At 42.6% G+C, this 20,476-nt stretch overlaps 1 protein-coding gene across 4 annotated transcripts in view; it reads right to left on the bottom strand.

Moving 5' to 3' along the window:
- Window positions 1-20,476, bottom strand: part of epha10 (EPH receptor A10) — a 610,046-nt gene that overhangs the window by 499,509 nt on the left and 90,061 nt on the right. For all 4 annotated transcript variants that reach the window (XM_043717893.2, XM_043717892.2, XM_043717890.2 and 1 more), the window contains exon 2: window positions 4,828-4,892. In XM_043717893.2, the coding sequence (XP_043573828.1) occupies window positions 4,828-4,892 (65 nt within the window). The remainder of the gene's footprint in view (window positions 1-4,827; window positions 4,893-20,476) is intronic.

Below are 20,476 nucleotides of genomic sequence, written 5' to 3' on the forward strand. Positions count from 1 at the left end.
GGAGAGTCACTGGGTCATAGAGATGTACAGCACAGAAACAGACCCTTCAGTCCAACTCATCCATGCGGACTAGATATGCCAATCTAATCTAATCCCACTTGCCAGCACCCAGCCCCTATCCCTCTAAACCCTTCCAATTCCTATATCCATTCAGATGCCTTTTAAAATGTTGTAATTGTACCAGCCTCCACCACATCCTCTGGCAGCTCATTCCATATACACACCACCCTCTGCGTGAAAATGTTACCCCTTAGGTCGCTTGTATATTTTTCCTCTCTCACCCCAAACCTATGCCCTCTAGTTCTGGACTCTCCCACCCCAGGAAAAAAGACCTTGTCTATTTACCCTATCCATTCCCTTCACAATTTATAAACTTCTATAAGGTCACCCCTCAGCCTCCAAAGCTCCAGGGAAAATAGCCCCAGCCTATTCAGCCTCTCCCTATAGCTCAAATCCTCCAACCCTGGCAACATCCTTGTAAATCTTTTCTGAACCCTTTCAAGTTTCACACTATCACTCCAATAGAAAGGAGACCAGAATTGCACACAATACTCCAACAGTGGCCTAACTAATGTCCTGTACAGCCGCAACATGACCTCCCAACTCCTGTACTCAATACTCTGACCAATAAAGGAAAGCATACCAAACATCGTCTTCACTATCCTATCTACCTGCGACTCCACTTTAAAGGAGCTATGAACCTGCGCTCCAAGGTCTCTTTGTTCAGCAACACTCCCCAGGACCTTATCATTAAGTGTATACGTCCTGCTAAGATTTGCTTTCCCAAAATGCAGCACCTCACATTTATCTAAATAAAACTCCATCTGCCACTCCTCAGCCCATTGGCCCATTTGATCTAGAACCCATTGTAATCTGAGGTAATCTTCTTCGCTGTCCACTATACCTCCAATTTTGGTGTCACCTGCAAACCTACTAATTATACCTCTTACATTCACTTACAAATCATTTATATAAATGACAAAAAGTAATGGACCCAGCACCGATCCTTATGGCACTCACTGGTCACAGACCTCCAGTCTGAAAAACAACGCTCCACCACCACCTTCTACCTTTGAACGGGTTCTGTATCCAAATGGCTAGTTCTCCCTGTATTCCATGAGATCTAACCTTGCTCACCAGTCTCCCATGGGGAACACCTTCCTGAAGTCCATACAGATCACATCCACCACTCCGCCCTCATCAATCTTCTTTGTTACTTCTTCAAAAATCTCAATCAAGTTTATGAGACATGATTCCCCGTGCACAAAGCCATGATGACTATCCCTAATCAGTCCTCACCTTTCCAAATAAGTGTAACACCTGTCCCTCAGGATTCCCTCCAACAACTTGCCCAACCCTGAGATCAGGCCTCTGTTCTGATATCCTTGCACCAAGGAAATCCAAGGAAGCTGATGGTGGAATGTGATGCATAGCTTGCCACGGCATTCCAGGGTTTGTTGAAAGTAAGGGATCTGAAACAGCAGGGGAATAGGCTCCAAAGTTGAAGCTGATTCAGTAATATCCTTGAGGGAAGGAAACTGCCATCCTTACCTGGTCTAGCCTTCATGTGACTCCAGATCCACAGCAATGTGGTTGACTCTTAACTGCCCTGTGAGCAATTAGGGATGGGCAATAAATGCTGACCTAGTCAGCAATACCTTCATCCCGCGAATGAATTTTGAAAAAATTCTCATATTAAGTTGAGGAAAGATGCTTAGACCTTAGCCTGATAAACTTTTCTGAAGAAAGAGTGTTTTTTTTTTTCAAAAAAAAGCTTTTTATTTAAAACATGAAATTTAAAACCCACTCAAATTCGTCACCCAGTCTGTATTCAAATCACAGAAACACTCAATTTAATTGTTCCACTGAGAAAAATAACTGAAAGGGATTTATTACTCGAACAAAAAGATTGTAACAAGTGTGTAATTAGTATTATCTATCATGTCTAAATTTGCTTCCTTATCCCCATTCAAACATTCTTGAAAAACATAATCTGAGCAATGTTTTTCTTGAAACGATTTTGAAAGTAAGGCCAAGGTACGATCACAGGTCAAGGAGAGGGATTGTAAAAGTTGAAAGCTACTGATGCATTTTGGAAGCAAGTGGGGTCTGCAAAGTTTCAGCTAAAATAGTCACATTGAAGAAAATAAATCAAAACCTCCCCCTGCTCAGGGAACGGCAGAGGTAAAAAAAAAGCAGAATAAAGACAATGTAACTGATAAATATAATCATCTCTCGATGAAACAAGCATTCAATTCTATTATTCCAGTTAAATACCTATTGTGAATATTTGATTCTGCAACCAAACTGGTCACAAGGTTGACAGTCCATCTGCTCCTCCCACCCAAAACCTTTAGCCATTCGGCCAATGTGTGAGGTCATACATGCACAATATGGACTGCAGTGCTTCAAAAAAAAAGGGCAGCTTACGACCACCTTCTCAAGGGTAAACAGGCATCGTGCAACAAATGCTACTCTAGACAGTGAATATCACATCCCATGAAAGAAATTTTAAAAAATAAGTTTGCAACTCTTTAGAATACTGCCTGTCTGTGAGGGACCCGGTGCTGAATGAGTGCTAATGCATACAGTGCTGGACAGAAGCAGGCAAACATTCAGTGGTTCCTTGACTGAACCAAGAAGCAACTTTGGGTGGTGGGACAGGGGGCATGGACACTGGTGCAGCATCTGTCGGCAGGTAAAGTGAGACAATGTGGTGGACTGCGAAAGGAAAAACCTACCTTCGCCTGGCCAGGTCGGAACTCAGATGCAAAAAACAGCTCGGTGTTGCAAGGAAACTTAAAAATTCCATTAAGCGCTCACTGAAACAGTCACCTCAATGGTGTTCCCGCTCTTCACTTCACCAGCCTTCTTCCACAGTAAATCGGTCTGTGAGGTTGGTCGGACTGGGTCGGTGAAGTAAATGTATGGGGGAGGGTGTTGGGGGTGAGCAGGGGAAGTGGGGGTGGGGGCGGAGGAGTGTGTTTGATCCAGGAGAGGAGTGGGGTTGAGTGTTGAGGAGGGTTGGGTTGAGGGGGTGATTGTAGGGATTGGGTTGTGAGAGGGATGGGACAGGTGTTAGATCAGCTCATAAGGAGGAATTAGTGGGCATGGGGTTCAGTGGTTCATTTTAATAGTTAGCCAGCGGTTACAGTAAGTTTTAACCCTCCAGTCTTTCTTGGGGTACTAATAGGCTGAAGGGAGTCCGAACCCTCAGCAATCTCTGAATTTAACACAGAGGTCGGAGACTTTTGATGGGTGTGTGGTAAGGGAAGGAGTCAGCTTCATCAGGATTCCCACAAGATTCCCAATTCCAATGCCTTTGCACCTACGTTTTCCCCAATCAAAATTACTTGGCCAGTATCATTTGGAGAGCAAGTTGTAAAAATGCATCAAGCAACCACTGTTCCATCCTGGCAAAAGGCAGTTTAGTGCCCAGCAGAGAATCATTTAATCAAACAGGATATCGGAGTAAACAAAAGTCTCACCTTAGGACATCTTTAATGATCTCAAAATCAATAAGAGTGTAAACGCTAAGTAAATTAACACTGGTGACGGGTAATAACTGTCTCATGTTCCTGCTGAATTTTTATCAGGAAGGAATTGCTTATGAGGAGGTAACTGTGTCACTCAGCCAGGCTGTTTCAAGCAGCTTATCATGTACAGTATAACTAAAAAAAACTACTCATACATTTCTTATTCTATGGGATAAGAGAATCACTGGTGGGGACAGTATTCATTGCCCAGCCCTAATTGCCCTGGAGAGTAGTTGTAAGCTGAAAAATGGTAGAAATAGGCAGATTCAGAGTGCAGGTCGGGTATGATCTAATTGAATGGATTGAGGAGGTTTGAGCAGTTGAAAGACACATTCCTATATTCTATCATACGTGTCTTGAAACGGTACCTTTAACAGTACTTGATAAGCATTATAGTGTATACTCAAATACTGGAAGTTCATGGAAGAAACTATACAGCATGGACTATGTATCCAATCTCCCTTATCCTCCTTTATCCCTAACTATTGTTCAGTTTTATTAAAAACGTTATGGCAATTATTTTCTGTTCCAATCTTTGCACACAAATAGAGCTTCAAAGCGATAATCTCCTCGTCAGATATCATTCTTTAAAAAGATAATTAATTTTAACAGGTGGATTAAAAAGAAATCTATGTTTGATGAAGTCCCATTGTCAAATTGTGAGATAGGGTAAATAGGCAAAGTCTTTTCCCTGGGGTCGGGGAGTCCAGAACTAGAGGGCATAGGTTTAGGGTGAGAGGGGAAAGGTATAAAAGAGACCCACAATGTAACTTTTTCACACAGAGGATAGTACGTGTATGGAATGAGCTGCCAGAGGATGTGGTGGAGGCTGGTACAATTGCAACATTTAAGAGGCATTTGGATGGGTATATAAATAGGAAGGGTTTGGAGGGATATGGGCCAGGTGCTGGCAGGTGGGACTAGATTGGATTGGGATATCTGGTCTGCATGGACGGGTTGGACCGAAGGGTCTGTTTCCGTGCTGTACATCTCTATGACTCTATGACACTATTGGGAACCACGAGACGTAACACTGACACAAATCACTGCTCGAGGGTTCCACGATAACGACAGTACTGCAATACTCTTAACTTTAACCGATTGACACAGGACAGGAACGAGGGAACCACTGGGCTCTTGATCTCCAACTTCTCTCATAGTCCTTCCAAATCCACTTGGTTTTCCAAGATTGATGGTAGTCGCAAATGAAATTTGGGCTCAAAATGAGTTGGTAAAATGCAATGTGAATATCACCTGAAGGGAAAACACAAAGGAGGTGATTCAGACTTACTCCATCTGATGGGTGAGCTGTCCATCCTAGTTCAGCTTGTGACTCTTTGGAATCCAGCAAAACAACTGAAATTTAAAAACACAAAAGTGGGGAGAAAAGGCATTAATGAAAAGGCATGTAAAAATTCAGTTTCTTGTGTGACAATTCAAAGCACCAAACCCATTCTCTGTTCACAGGGATTCTGTCCATATGGGTAGCAAGGACAATTGAGGGGCAAACGTTACCCTTTTGACCCCAAGCAAAAGCCATTTTATTCTTATCTGAGGAGAGATGTTCTCTGGTAATGCACAGCGGTATATTGAGTCAGAGTTAAGCAGCACGGAAACAGACCAATCGGTCCAACTCATCCATGCTGACCAGATATCCTAAATTAATCCAGTCCCATTTGTCAGCACTTGCTTCATACTGTTCTAAACCATTCCTATTCATGTGTTGTCATTGTACCAGCCTCCACCACTTCCTCTGGCAGTTCATTCCATACAATCACTACCCTCTGCATGAAAATGTTGTCCCTTAGATCCCTTTTAACCCTTTCCCTTCTCACCTTAAACCTCTGGTCTTGGATTCCCCTCTCCTGGGGAAAATACCTTGACTACTCACCCTATCCATGCCCCTCATTATTTTATAAACTTCTATAAGGTCACCCCTCAGGAGAAAATAGCCCCAGCCTATTCAGCATCTCCTTTTACCTCAAACCTTTCTACGATGGCAAACACCCTTCTAAATCTTTTCTGAACCCTTCCAATTTTCAAAACATCCTTCCTAAAGCAGGGAGACCAGAATTGACTGCAGCATTCCACAAATGGCCATATTAAATATGAAACAAAATGAAGTAAATCTCATGCTTAACTCACAGCTTGTAATTGCTCAGTTTATGTCACTTATTATCCTTCCAAATGTTTTTGACTTGGGGAAATACTTCCCAGCAATACTGTTGTCCTAAGTCAAGGGTTACAATTTCCAAATGAAGACAGTGAGAATTTTTAGTTTTATTCAGAAAGTGAACATGCTGACTAATCCACACAAAGTACAGATGAAGATGTGGAATAGTACTGTTGTGACAAGAGCCTATTCAAGTGCTGCCAACTGAGCAATAAGTAGACTCCAAACTTCGCAATGAGATGCCGGGGAACAATTTCTTGATAAGGTTTTTTTTTCGAAATAGCAGCTATTCACCCTAGCAAGGACTGATTGCTCCCGAGATAGCACAGGGGTTTATGAGCATGGAGTGCCACAGGCAATGTGGCGAAGCACTGTGCTGGTGGGCCAACAGGCAAGCGCGCTACCCGGAGTAACTTCACTTTGGATTAAAGACTGTTTGAAGAACAGGCCTCACAGCGAGTGCAGACGGAGTTTCAGTAACAAGACAAGGCTGTTTCTCAGGACTGATCTCCCGGACTTTGTTTGCGAGCTCGGCTGGATTACAGTTTTACCATGTGAAAAGGATGTGCGCAGAACTGATCTAACAAACACCAACAGGGATGCAATTGGAAAGAGTCCATTGAGCTGATGAAGGGAGATTACACTGCGCCCACTCCCTGCATCCACTTTGCGGTATGTTCTTCACCCAAATGCTTTCAGAGTAAAGTTCACACTGCTGACTGGCTGCATGGTCAGCAAGAGTCCCACAGCAGCAGCATCTGCAGTGATCTGACCGTTTAAAAAGCAGCCTGCCCTCTGAGAAGGACACTGCACTTGTGCAACTGGTTCATTACCTTGGAGATACTTGGTCAGAACCAAAATCCTAGTATCAGGCTTACTGGCATGGCCGTGGGAGTGGCAGTGATAGAGGTAAAAAGGAGGGAGGCCACATTTCCAGAGGGGTTCGGAAAAAAAAAGCTATCCCCTCGAGTGGGCCTGGTCAGTATAGGGCAGGCCTGACTGCTGCTGGGTCTCAAATGCACAGTACCTTGAAGAATAGAGTGGCTCATAACAACAGGAAGCAGCAGAGAGCCAGCAGGAATCAGGCCTGCTCTATACAGACCAGGCCCACTCGAGGGGATAGCTTTTTTTCAGGGTGGGAGAATCAAACAAAGGGTAAATTTAATAACAAATGCAGTGTCAGGGCTTCAGAACACAGCAGTGATTGGATATAAGTGGAGTAGGTCGGGAAGTGACACTAAGAGTAGAGAGGTAATAGAGCATTACTATGGCAACACATAGGATAATTAGAAAATGTCAAAGCTGTATCTGAATGTGAAAATATCCGTAACAAACTAGATAAATTAATAGTATAGACAAATGTATATATAGGTTTTATCAAACAGCCACTACAGAGTTATGGTTGCAAATTGAACAGGGTCAGGAATTAAATACTCCAGAATATACTCAGCTCTTAGAAGAAGGTTAAAATAATACAACACCAGATTATCGTACAACAGGTTTATTTGGAAGCATTAGCTTTTACAATGCCACTCCTTCTTCAGGTGGTTGTGAAGCAGGTCCATAAGAGACAGAATGTATAGCAAAAGATTACTGTCATGCAACTGAAATGATATACAGAACAAACCTAGACTGTTGTTAAGTTTTTCATCTTTGAGAATGAGCTGCAGGTTTCAATTTATTAATATGTAAATCCTAGAACTTCATTTAAGTCACATTCTCAAAATAAATTAAGGTTTTATTAAAAACAGTGACATTTCAGCTCAGACAATGCATCAAAGGTGTGAGGTTAGAGTCTGTCTGTATCCCAATCTTGAGTCAGACTGGTTCTATTTCCAAAGTGGAATTTACAAAATATTACACATATTGACTGCCTGCAGACTGAGCATTTTGCAAACATAATTCTGCAAATACAAATTCACCCCATACACTTGTGGGTGCGTGTGCGAGAAAGAGAGAGAGAGAGTGCGAGAAAGAGAGAGAGAGAGAGAGAGAGAAAAAGAGTGTGTATGCATGACAGTGTGTGCATGTGAGTGAACATGAGAGTCAATCTGCAGATTTCTTGTTGAGGCTGGGTCATTAAGTATATTCAAGGCTTAGATATGACTTTAATCAGTAAAGTAATCAAGGGTTATTAGAAAAATCAGGAAAGGGGAGTTGATGGCTATCAATCAGCCATGATCCTACTGAATGGCGGAGTAGACTTGATGGACCAAAAAGCCTCCTTCTGCTCTGATACCTTTTGGTTTTATGAAAACTGAATCATTTATTTCATAGTAGAACAGCACCTAAAGAGTACGGTACATCTGCAAATATTGTGTCAAAGGGTGTTTTGCATCGAGATCTGCTGTAAAATGGATGATGTGTATTGATACACCCAATGGATTTCCCTGAACTGAATCAATGAATTGGAAAAATCCTACAGGACATTGAATGGATGACTGATACAATGATCATCCATTTACAGGGTGTTCCAATTTTAAAATGAACTTTGAGTCTCCAGTTAACACCAAGGGGTTATGTTTATTCAGTTTCACTCAATGTCGTGTTAATGGGCGGCACGGTGGCACAGTGGTTAGCACTGCTGCCTCACAGCGCCAGAGACCCGGGTTCAATTCCCGCCTCAGGCGACTGACTGTGTGGAGGTTGCACGTTCTCCCCGTGTCTGCGTGGGTTTCCTCCGGGTGCTCCGGTTTCCTCCCACAGTCCAAAGATGTGCAGGTCAGGTAAATTGGCCATGCTAAATTGCCCGTAGTGTTAGGTAAGGGGTAAAGGCAGGGGTATGGGTGGGTTGCGCTTCGGCGGGGCGGTGTGGACTTGTTGGGCCGAAGGGCCTGTTTCCACACTGTAAGTAATCTAATCTAATCTAATCTAATCTGGTCATTCCAATTCCTTCTCATCTGAGTTCATCAATGACAGCAGTTCCGAGGGATCAGAAACCTGGAGGAATCATTTATAATGTGTAAACTGCAGTGCAGAATACATATTCTGCAATGAATCAATTCCATTGTGCCTATCAAGTCAACACTCTCTAAAGGTCAAGCATGATGATTCCAGCGCAGATCCTCTTCCTCTCCTTCTCTATTAATCCACAAGAAACAGGAAGCTCCTCTCTTTAAAATGTTCAAGCTGCCCTGTAGAAACTAGTGGATCTCAGATGTATGCCAACTAAGCCCCCATTGTTAAACCAGCTGGTGTAGCTATTGGCTCTGCTCTGTCTCACAAGTGAGTACCTACAAACTATTGCAGAAGATTTTTTAAAATGCATTCCAAAAGAGAGTTGTATTAGACTCCAAACATTAACTTTCTTTGTCTCCACAGTTGCAGCCAGACCTGTTGAGTTTCTCCAGCACTTTGTTTCTATTTCATATTTCCAGCATCCATATTGCTTTGCTTTTATTCAAAAGTACACAAGACATTTTTATAAACTTACAACATTGTTTGTCCATCTCTATGTACTACTCATAGAGAACCAAGATTAACTGCAATCTGCAACTGAAGTGGGTTGTCTGTATCTTGACAGAGATATAACTCAGTTCTCACTTCAAATTCATACATTGTTACTTTATCATTCTCTTTGCATTATATATCCATACGTCCACATTTTTCACATAATGCTCACTTCAAAGCCGCAGAAGTAAAGAAATAGAACAATGAAAGCTTTGTGTTCATATAGTCTCTTTCACACACAAGGCCGCAAGGTGCTTTACAGTCAGAGTCATAGAGATGTACAGCTCGGTCCAACTCGTCAATGCTGACCAGATATACTAACCTAATCTACTCCCATTTGCCAGCACTTGGCCCATATCCCTCCAAACCCTTCCTATTCATATATCCGTACAGATGCCTTTTAAACGTTGCAATTGTGCCAGCCTCCACCACTTCCTCTGGCAGCTCATTCCATTCCTGCATCACCCTCAGTGTGAAAAACTTGCCCCTTAGGTCCCTTTTATTTCTTTCCCCTCACCCTAATCCTGTCTCCACTAGTTCTGGATTCCCCCACCCCATGAAGAGACTTTGTCTATTTACCCCATCCATGCCTCTCATGATTTTATAAACTCTCGATAAGGTTAGCCCTCAGCCTCCATTGTTCCAGGGAAAACAATCCCAGCCTATTCAGCCTCTCCTTGTAGCTCAAATACTCCAACCCTGTCAACATCCTTTTAAACCTTTTCTGAACCCTTTCAAGTTTCACAACATCCTTCCAATAGGAAGGAGACCAGAACTGCACACAAAATTCCGAAAGTTGCCTAACCAATGTCCTGTACATCTGCAACATGACATCCAGCTCCTATCGTCAATGCTCTGACCAATAAAGCATACCAAACGCCTTCTTCACTAGCCCATCTACCTGCGATTGTACTTTCAAGAACCTGTGAACCTGCACTCCAAGGTCTTTTTGTTCAGCAACACTCACTAGGGCCTCACCATTAAGTGCTCTAATTTGCTTTTCCAAAATGCAGCACCTCGCATTTATCTAATTTAAACTCCATCTGCCACTCCTCAGCCCACTGGCCCATCTGATCAAGATCCCGTTGTACTGAGGTAACCTTCTTCATTGTCCACTACACCTCCAATTTTGGCATCATCTACAAACTTACTAACTGTACCTCTTATGCTCACCTCCAAATCATTTATATAAATGACGAAAAGAAGTGGACCAGCACCGATCCTTGTGGCACTCCACTGATCACGGGCCGCCAGTCTGAAAAACAACCTTCCACCACCACCCTCTGTCTTCTACCTTTGAACCACTTCTGTATTCTTTTCGAATGCCTTACTGAAGTCCTAATAGATCACGTCCACCACTCTGCCCTCATCAATCCTCTTTGTTAGAAAGAGCTTTGACAAAGGGTCAGTTAGACTCGAAACGTCAACCCTTTTCTCTCCTTACAGATGCTGCCAGACCTGCTGAGATTTTCCAGCATTTTTTCTTTTGGTTTCAGAATCCTCTTTGTTACTTCTTCAAAAAAACTCAATCAAGTTGGTGAGACATGATTTCCCATGCACAAAGCCATGCTGACTATCCCTAATCAGTCCTTGCCTTTCCAAATTCATGTAAACCCTGTCCCTCAGGATTCCCTCCAACAACTTGCCCACCACCGAGGTCAGGCTCACCGGTCTATAGTTCGCTGGCTTGTCTTTACCACCCTTCTTAAACAGTGGCACCACATTAGCCAACATCCAGTCTTCCAGCACCTCACCTGTGACTATCGATGAGACAAATATCTCAGCAATGGGCCCAGCAATCACTTCCCTAGCTTCCCCCAGAGTTCTAGGGTACACCTGATCAAGTCCTGGGGATTTATCCACTTATATGTATTTCAAGACATCCCGCACCTCCTTCTCTGCAATATGGACAATTTTCAAGATGTCACCATCTATTTCCCTACATTATAAATCTCCCATGTCCTTCTCCACAGTAAACACTGATGCAAAATACTCGTTTGGTATCACCCCCATCTCCTGCAGCTCCACAAAAAGGCTGCCTTGCTGATCTTTGAGGGACCCTATTTTCTCCCAAGTTACCCTCTTGTCATTAAAGTATTTGTTAAAATCCTTTGGATTCTCCTTAAACCTATTTGCCAAAGCTATCTCATGTCCCCTCTTTGCCCTCTTGATTTCCCTCTTAAGTATACTCCGACTGCCTTTATACTCGAAGGATTCTCTCAATCTATCCTGTCTATACCTGACATATGCTTCCTTCTTTTTCTTAACCAAAACCTCAATTTCTCGGGTCATTGAGCATTCACTACACCTACCAGCCTTTCCTTTCACCCGAACAGAACGTTCTCTGGACTCTCCTAATCTCATTTTTAAAGGCTTCCCATTCTCTAGCCATCCCTTTACCTGCGAACATCTGCCCCCAATCTGCTTTCGAAAGTTCTTGCCTAATCCCGTCAAAATTAGCCTTCCTCCAATTTAGAACTTCAACTTTTAGATCTAGTCTATCCTTTTCCATCACTATTTTAAAACTCATTAGCCCCAAAGTGCTCCCCCACTGACACCTCAGTCACCTGCCCTGCCTTATTTCCCAAGAATCGGTCATGTTTTGCACCTTCTCTAGTCAGTACATCCACATACTGAATCAGAAAATTTTCTTGTACACACTTAATAAATCCCTCTCCATCCAAACCCTTAACCCTCTATGTTTGGAAAGTTAAAATCCCCTGCCATAGCCACCCTATTATTCTTAAAGATAACGGAGATCTCCTTACAAATTTGTTTCTCAATTTCTCGCTGACTATTAGGGCTGTCTATAATACAATCTCAATAAAGGTGATCATCCCTTTCTTATTTCTCAGTTCCACCCAAATACTTCGCTGGATGTATTCCGAGGAATATCCTCCCTATGTACAGCTGTAATGCTATCTCTTATCAAAAACGTCACTCCCCCTCCTCTCTTGCTTCCCTTTCTGTCCTTCCTCTTACTTTGTATCCTGGAATATGAAGCTGCCAGTCCGAACAATCCCTGAGCCATGTTTCTGTCATTGCTATGATATCCCAGTCCCATGTTCCTAACCATGCCTAGAGTTTATCTGCCTTCCCTGTTAGACCTCTCCCATTGAAGTAAACTGACTGTTTGACTCGCTCCTTTTCCCAACTGTACCAGTCTCAGATTGATCTCTTTGCTCACCATTTCCCTGGGTCCCACATCCCTCCACCTTAAATCCTCCTTGAGCAGTTCTAGCAAATTTCCTTGCCAGTATATTAGTCCCCTTCCAATTCAGGTGCAATCTGTCCTTCTTGTACAGGTAACTTCTGCCCAGAAGAGATTCCAAAGATCTAAAAATGCGAACCCTGCTCCCATGCACCAGCTCCTCAGCCATGCATTCATCTGCTCTATCCTCCTATTCCTACCCTCACTCGCTCTTAGCACTGGGTGTAATCCAGATATTACTACCCATGAGGACCTCCTTTTTAAATTCCTGCCTAGCTTTCTTCATTCTCCCTTCAGAATCTCATCTTTTTCCCTTCGTATGTCATTGGTTCCAATGTGTACAATGACCTCCTCCCCCTTTGAGAACATTCTGTACCCTCTCTGAGGCATCCTTGACCTTCAAATTTTATTCACTATTGTAATGCAGAAACAACAGTCGCACAGAGCAAACACCCATAACCAACAGTTGAAAAAAAATGGTTTAGCCATGACCTACAAAAGTACATTGTTTTAGAGATTGATATTAGTTAGGACACTGGCAGAGGTAACCTTTTGTTTGAGATTATGTTATGGGATCTTACATCCATCCAAAAAAGGTAAAAAGTTGCCCCTTGGATCTCTTTTTTACCTTTTCCCTCTCACCCTAAACCTATGCCCTCTAGTTCTGGACACCCCCACCCCAGGGAAATTACTTTGCCTATTTACCCTATCCATGCCCCTCAATTTTGTAAACCCCAGCCTCCGACGCTCCAGGGAAAACAGCCCAGCCTGCCCCTGTAGCTCAAATCCTCCAACCCTGGCAACATCCTTGTAAATCTTTTCTGAACCCTTTCAAGTTTCACAACATCTTTCCGATAGGAAGGAGACCAGAATTGCACGCAATATTCCAACAGTGGCCTAACCAATGTCCTGTACAGTCACAACATGACCGCAAAACAACCAACTCCTGTACTCAATACTCTGACCAATACAAGAAAGCATACCAAACGCCTTCTTCACTACCTGCAACGTCACTTTCAAGGAGCTAAGAACCTGCACTCCAAGCTGCCAGAGGAAGTGGTGGAGGCTGGTATAATTGCAACATTTAAAAGGCATTTGGATGGGTATATGAATAGGAAGGGTTTGGAGGGATATGGGCCGGGTGCTGGCCGGTGGGACTACATTGGGTTGGGATATCTGGTCGGCATGGATGGGTTGGACTGAAGGGTCTGTTTCCATGCTGTACATCTCTATGATTCTATACAAAAGTTTAATCACATGTACTAAACAGGTTCAAGAACAGCTTCTTCCCCACTGTCATTAGGCTTCTGGATGGACCTCTCAAACGTCATGCTGATCTTGCTTTTTGTATACCTTCTCTGCAGCCGCAACATTGTATTCCTTGCCCTATTTCATCACAGCATGAACTTTGTGTGCTATGATCTGTACTGCACACAAATCAAAACTTTTCACTGTACCAAGGTACACGTCACATAAATCAAATCAAAAGAAGCCTTAGTGCCACACATCAGAAATACAGCTCCCTTTGACAAACATGAAACAAGGTACAGCAATTCAGCTCATCTGTCTGAGACACTACTTTATGGCCAATTTCTGTGGAGATTATTTGTGCAAGAAAATCAATTTCTTCCCAAAGCTCCTGCAAATTCTTGCAAACATGATCATGCTGTCAAAGGTGCACTGCCAGCTGGCATGAGTTAGCCTTGTAACATTCACATTAACTTTTGGTGAATGATCTGATGCTAATCTTTTGAGGAAGTGATAAACAAAAACAGCAATAGATTTCTGATGGCAGGTATTCCACACATCTCTGATCTAGGTGATGCACAGGTAAAGGTCTGAAAGGGTTAATACTAAAGGGTGCTTTAAGCATTACCATGATGATTTCATATTGATTGATTAAATCAACTTATTGATGTCACATGTACTGAGATACAGTGAAAAGTGAGTTTTGAGATGATTTCTTTCACCCAGAGACCCACTGAAGAGGTTACCTAGTAGGGTGACGAAACATCTGGAAATGAACCTTCCAGCTCAGCGAGCAAACCACATCCAGAACAGTGAAAAGTGTTGTTTCATGTTCTCTACAGGCATATAAATTGCATCGGCAGAATAGAACAGAGTGCAGAATACAGTGAGACTCAGAATTGAGATTTAGATGAGCAGAACAATTACAATTGAGGGGCAGCATGGTGGCACAGTGGTTAGCACTGCTGCCTCACAGCACCAGGGACCCAGGTTCAATTCCAGCCTTGGACAACTGTCCGTGTGGAGTTTGTGCATTCTCCCAGTGTCTCCGGGTGTTCTGGTTTCCTCCCACAGTCCAAAGATGTGCAGGTCAGGTGAATTGGCCATGCTAAATTGCCCATAGTGTTAGCTGTATTAGCCAGAGGGAAATGGGTCTGGGTGGGTTGCCCTTCGGAGGGTCAGTGTGGACTTGTTGGGCCGAACAGCCTGTTTCCACACTGTAGGGAATCTAATCTAATCATATAAGAATAAGATCCACTATAGACAACTCACAAAATGTTGCCAGTCTTGTTGATATCGATTTAGTGTGCGAGCAGTTTAGGATTGCGAAGGAATGGTGTTCGACCATCCAGCCTTCCACACACTCTCTGTAACAATGTCCACCCTATTAATGTAACAAGCACCTATTTGTTGACATGCAGTAAACTGCACTTTTTTTTTCACAAAATGAGCTGCCTCTCATTAGATTACCAAATGGTTTTCCTCTACCACACCCTCGGCCATGTGGCCATTGTGGATCCTGGCCTGAAAAAGAATGACATCAGTAAACCACCCACAGGCTGAGGAGACAGCCCATACACCATGGTAATCAGCAGCATGGATACAACATAAACCTGCACCCAAGACAATATTTGTATCAATGTAACTTTACCAACAATTTCTCCATGTTTGAATTAGCATGTATCAACTTGTAAATCAAGTGCATCAACGATACAAGGCTGACTGAAAATCATTTCACATTGCAGAGATGTCATTAATCCAATCCATTCTATTTCCCTTTTTCATTTTTGCTGAGAGACTTTTGTACAATGTACCCATTTCATTTTATTTATGCTGCAACCATATGGAATACTTCTATTTGCAATACATTTCATCTTGTATTTTTTGAGGCATTTACTTCAAAGGTTAGGATAAATACATCGTTTGGCCTCTTGGGTTTTTTAAATGAATAATGACCACAGCCAAATGCTGAAGTACTTTCTTTGCGTGGAGTTGGTCAAACTAACCTGGCAGGCTATTTCAAAACAATTACTGCTCCAAAAGAATCAAATTTGGCTTTCTCCCATCCTAAGATACCATTCCTGTCATTATAGATCTCTTCACAACTTTCTTAGTTCCTGCTTTCTAAGTCATCAGCATTCTACAAAGCATTATCTTTTTATTAAAACTTACTCCAGAGATGTAGGCATCACTGGCTAAGCTAATAAACGTTTCTCAGCTCTAGTTACCCTTGAGAAGGTGGTGGTGAACAGCCTTCCTGAACTGCTGTAATTATTTTAGTATAGGCAAACCCACAGTACTGTCAGGGAGTTTGAGGACTTTGAGCCAGCAACACTGAATGCGATAGATTTGCAATGTGATTGGCTCAGAGGGGAACTTGCGGGTCATGGCATTCCCATGTATCTGCTGCCTTGTCCTTCTAAATGGAAAGTGCTATCAGAGGAGACTTAATGAGTCGTTGCAGTGTAGCTTGCTGATGGCACACATTGCCTTACTGAGTGTCGGATATGGAGGGGCCGAATATTTGTGGAAGTGGTGCCCAGTCAATGGGCTGTTTTTACCTGGATGGTGTTAAGCTTCTCAAGCGTTGTGAGAGCTGCAATGAACTAGGCATGAAATTCTCAGTATTGCCTGCCTTTTACAGCACAGGGCAAAAAGTGGATCTGAAATATGGGGGTCACTGACTTCCTTTAAAGGAAGCTGTTTCCCAAATCCATCCCAATGGTAGCAAATCATGTAATGGGTGCGGTTCTCCCATAGTCAACTGATTTCAGGGCAGCACAGTAGCTCAGTGGTTAGCACTGCTGCCTCACAGCACCAGGGTCCCAGGTTCGATTCCAGCCTTGGGTGACTTTCTCTCTGTGTCTGCGTGGATTTCCTCCGGGTGCTCCAGTTTCCTCCCACAGTCCAAAGATGTGCGGGTCAGGCAGATTGGCCATGCTAAATTGCCCACAGTGTTAAGTACATCAGTCAGAGGGAAATGGGTCTGGGTGGGTTACTCTTCAGAGGGTTAGTGTCGACTTGTTGGGCCTAAAGGCTGGCTTCCACACTGTAGGGAATCTAATCATATACCTCATGACAAGGACATTATCTGGTCTTTAAATTGTCCAGATATGTGGCATCTTTCTACTTATTCTTTTCTGGCTTGATCTTTTGCTGCGGTCTATAATCAACCACCCTTTCCATCCTTTCAAACCAAGATTGGTTCTCCCTAATCAAGTCTGAAAAGTAGCACATGCAACCAAGCAGAACACTGCACTTTCAAAACACTGATCAAATTTTAAATGGATTTCAGAAATACTCACTAAGCTCTTCAATCTTGATAAAAACTTGATTTCCCTGCCACCCAGCTAGTTTTCAAGCGTAAATCAAAATGCGTTGTCTCAGTAAGCAGACAAGAAGATTTGCAATTGCTGTTAAAGCCAAGCCACAATGAACTCATTTTCTTTTTGCAATGTTGAATTAACATTGCTGTGTCAAAATTCATCTTATGTTGAGGATTTTATTTCTCAAGTAGTCTTGGTTTTCATGGTCTGCGCCATGTAATTCCACGTGATTTAGCTATTGTTTTTCTAATAATCTTCACATTATAATCACAGTTTCACTCTTACGAATGAGACTTAGTACCAGACAGTATTTATCACGCCGTAATCTCTGAACGTGTTGACTCCACACTGGGCTACAGTTTCACAGCCTTACTCACTCTCCATTGCTTCCTCATTACTCTCGTCTTCCTGGCCGCAGGTAATCACAGCCCAATCTCAGCCATGACCACCTCTGCAGGTGCATACTTCCATCAGTGTCCAGTACATGAACCACTGATCAGTGTGTGATGAATTGTTAATCCAGAATTAGCTAACTACATTTGATTAATAAATAGTATCAGCCGCCATTGTTCTGCAGTACAAACTTGTCACTGCAATTGTTTTAGTGAGCTTGTCAGTAAAATTGCAACATGAAACACAGAATATGACAATGTGATAGATGAGAGTACTTTTTAGTCTACAGTTGCTGAATAGCAGTAGATGTTTGTTAACTACGTATACACAGGTGATGCACATGTCCCTCTATTGAGAGAGCTAGGAAGTCCCCTTCCAGTTTAGCCCCTTCTCCCTCTCCCTCACCTTTGATGATCTCCATTACCCTTCGCGGGCTCTACATCTAAGTTAATCTATTGCAAACATGGTGATTTACTGGTTGGTTAATAAATGAAAAAAAAGTCATGGGATTCAGTGATGGAGTAAGAAAAACAAATTGAGCTGTATGTAAAAGCCCATGTGAATATAAAATATGAACCAGAAGTTCAAGGGTCATGTGGCACAGTGGTAGTTTTCCCACCTCTGAGAAAGGAGACCTGGGACCAATCCCTATCTGCTCCACAGGTGTGTGATATCATCTCTGAATATAGGTAGTTCTCCTATAACATCATAGTTGTGTCCCAGAAAAACCTCCTTTAATAGAAAATCGCTTAATAGGAATAATGGGGCCTACAGGAAAAGTGGGGTTAGGTACAGACGAGTAAAATATATCACTCAGGAACGCTCAACGATCACCCAAAAGCCTGAGACAAAGTATAGCAAGGCCTGAATGAAGGTTCAAACCATATTTATTAATGAAACAAACGTAAATTTAACACATTACAAAAACAATTGCTGCTGGAGGGGCAGAGGGTCATCACACCACCTTCAGGTGCAGTTGTGGCTGATTGTCTTCTACCTGTTTCTTGGGGTTTACATTGTGTGGCATGCAGGTACAAGAACAAATTCGAAAGGCAAATGGTATGTATAAGAGTAATGCAATCAGACAGGAATTATATAAGGTTTATACAGGAATTATGCAAGAATATTCTTGCCTCAGAGGGAAAGCAAGCAACATTAGTTTAATTTTTGAGATGAAACTGCTCAACATATCGGCCTGTACTTCTCACACGCTCCGACGGCAGCTAATATTGGCACATGCACAGAACAAAGCATGCAAAACAATCCCCACTGGAATCGCGCAATTGCGAAGAGGTAAGTGTTCTCGAAAATACTGTTCCCTAATTCTTCAGCAATGTTATAGCCAAATCGTGATGCTGAAACACACTTTTTAAGAGAACTGCCTGTATATTGATTAGAATTTTAAAAATAAATAGTCACATATATAATGATATAAAACTGCATGGCAGAAACCCAAACCATTTTGAAAATCCACTAAAAGACGAGCCAGGAGGTCAAGAGTTCTTGCAGAGCAATGGTAATGTCTCTACCACTGAGATAGGAAGCCCAGGTTCAAGTCCCATCTGCATCTGTGGTGTGTAATACCATCTCTGAACAGGTTGATTAGAAAATACTCTGAGCAAGGAGATCGGGTCTCTTTTGGCGCAGTGATAGTGTCCCTACCTCCAGACCAAGAGTCCTGGGGTCAAATCCCACCTGCTCCATAGAGGTAACATGACAGATCTGAACAAGTTAATTAAAATTTCTAAACCCGGATATTGAGGCACTTGTGGTGCATTGGTAGTGTCCCTACCTCTGAGACAGGATACCCGATTCAAGTCCCACTTGCTCCAGAGCTGTGTAATACCATCTCTATCCAGGTTGATGAGAAAATATTGTGACCACACGGCTGACCCAGGGTAACTCAGCAATGTGTATTGGATAACAATACACCAGGCAAAGATAACTTAAATCCGAGCCCATTTTGCTTTCCTTAGAGATAAAGGTCAATTACAGTCCCTCAACTGTGCAGTCCATTTAGATTTCCATAATGAAAACGCTGATCAGTTTCTAAAGTTGAAATGTTCTGAATCTACATCATCAAACCTGTTGAGCTGAACAAACACAGCTGGAATAATATAAGCTACTGTGAACATAGAACAGTACAGCACAGTAAGGGGACCTTCAGCCCATGATATTGTGCTGAGCATGATGCCAATTTAAACTAATCCCCTTTGCCTTACCTTGGTCCATATCCCTCCATTCCTTGCATATTCATGTGTTTATCTAAAGGTTTTTAAATGTCCCCATTGTATCTGTTTCTACTATCACCCCAGCAGTGTGTTCCAGACTCCTACCACATATCTTTGTAAACACTTGCTCCTCTTATCTCCTTTGAACTTTCCCCCCTCTCAGCTTAAGTGCATGCCCCTAAGTATCAGACATTACAACTCTGGGAAAACGATTCTGACTGTCAACCCTAACTATGCATCTCATAATTTTACAGTCTTCAATCAAGTCTCCCCTCAGCCTCTGCCGCTCCAGAGAAAACAACGTGAGTATTTCTAGCCTCTCCTTATAGCTCCTACTCTCTAATCCAGGCAGCATTCTGATAAACCTCTTCTACACCTCCACATCCTTCCTGTAACGTGGCAACCAGAATTGAACACAATACTCAAAGTGTGGCCTAAACCAAAGTCTTATGAAGCTGCCAAATGACATCCTGAATCTTGTACTCAATTCTCTAACCAATAAAGGAAAGCATGCCGTATGCCTTCTTTCCCATCCTACCTACTTGCGTGGCCATCGAACTTCAAGAATATTGTGGTGATCTGTGTGTTGAGTGCAGTGTGCGTTTACCAGAGTGGACTTCGAGGGCTGAAAGAAAGATTACACAATCTAGTTGTATTTGATGGAAGTTAGAAAAGATATTATGATCAAAGTTTCATGATAATAATAAATTCAAAAGAGGGGAGAGAGAAATTATTTCCACTGATTGGGATTCAAAATGAGCGTGCATTCCAGAGAACCAGGCCTACCAGGGACCAAATTATGAAACACTGGCACACACAAAAAAGTCTGACACACTCCTCTGTAAATGGCAATTGACAATACATCAGTTGATGACAAGCAGCATGGTGGCTCAGTGCTGCCTCACAGC

Source organism: Chiloscyllium plagiosum, unplaced genomic scaffold (genome assembly GCF_037043375.1).
Source record: "Chiloscyllium plagiosum isolate Xiang-an unplaced genomic scaffold, Cpla_swu_hap1 HiC_scaffold_30, whole genome shotgun sequence".
Taxonomy (NCBI): Eukaryota; Metazoa; Chordata; class Chondrichthyes; order Orectolobiformes; family Hemiscylliidae; genus Chiloscyllium; species Chiloscyllium plagiosum.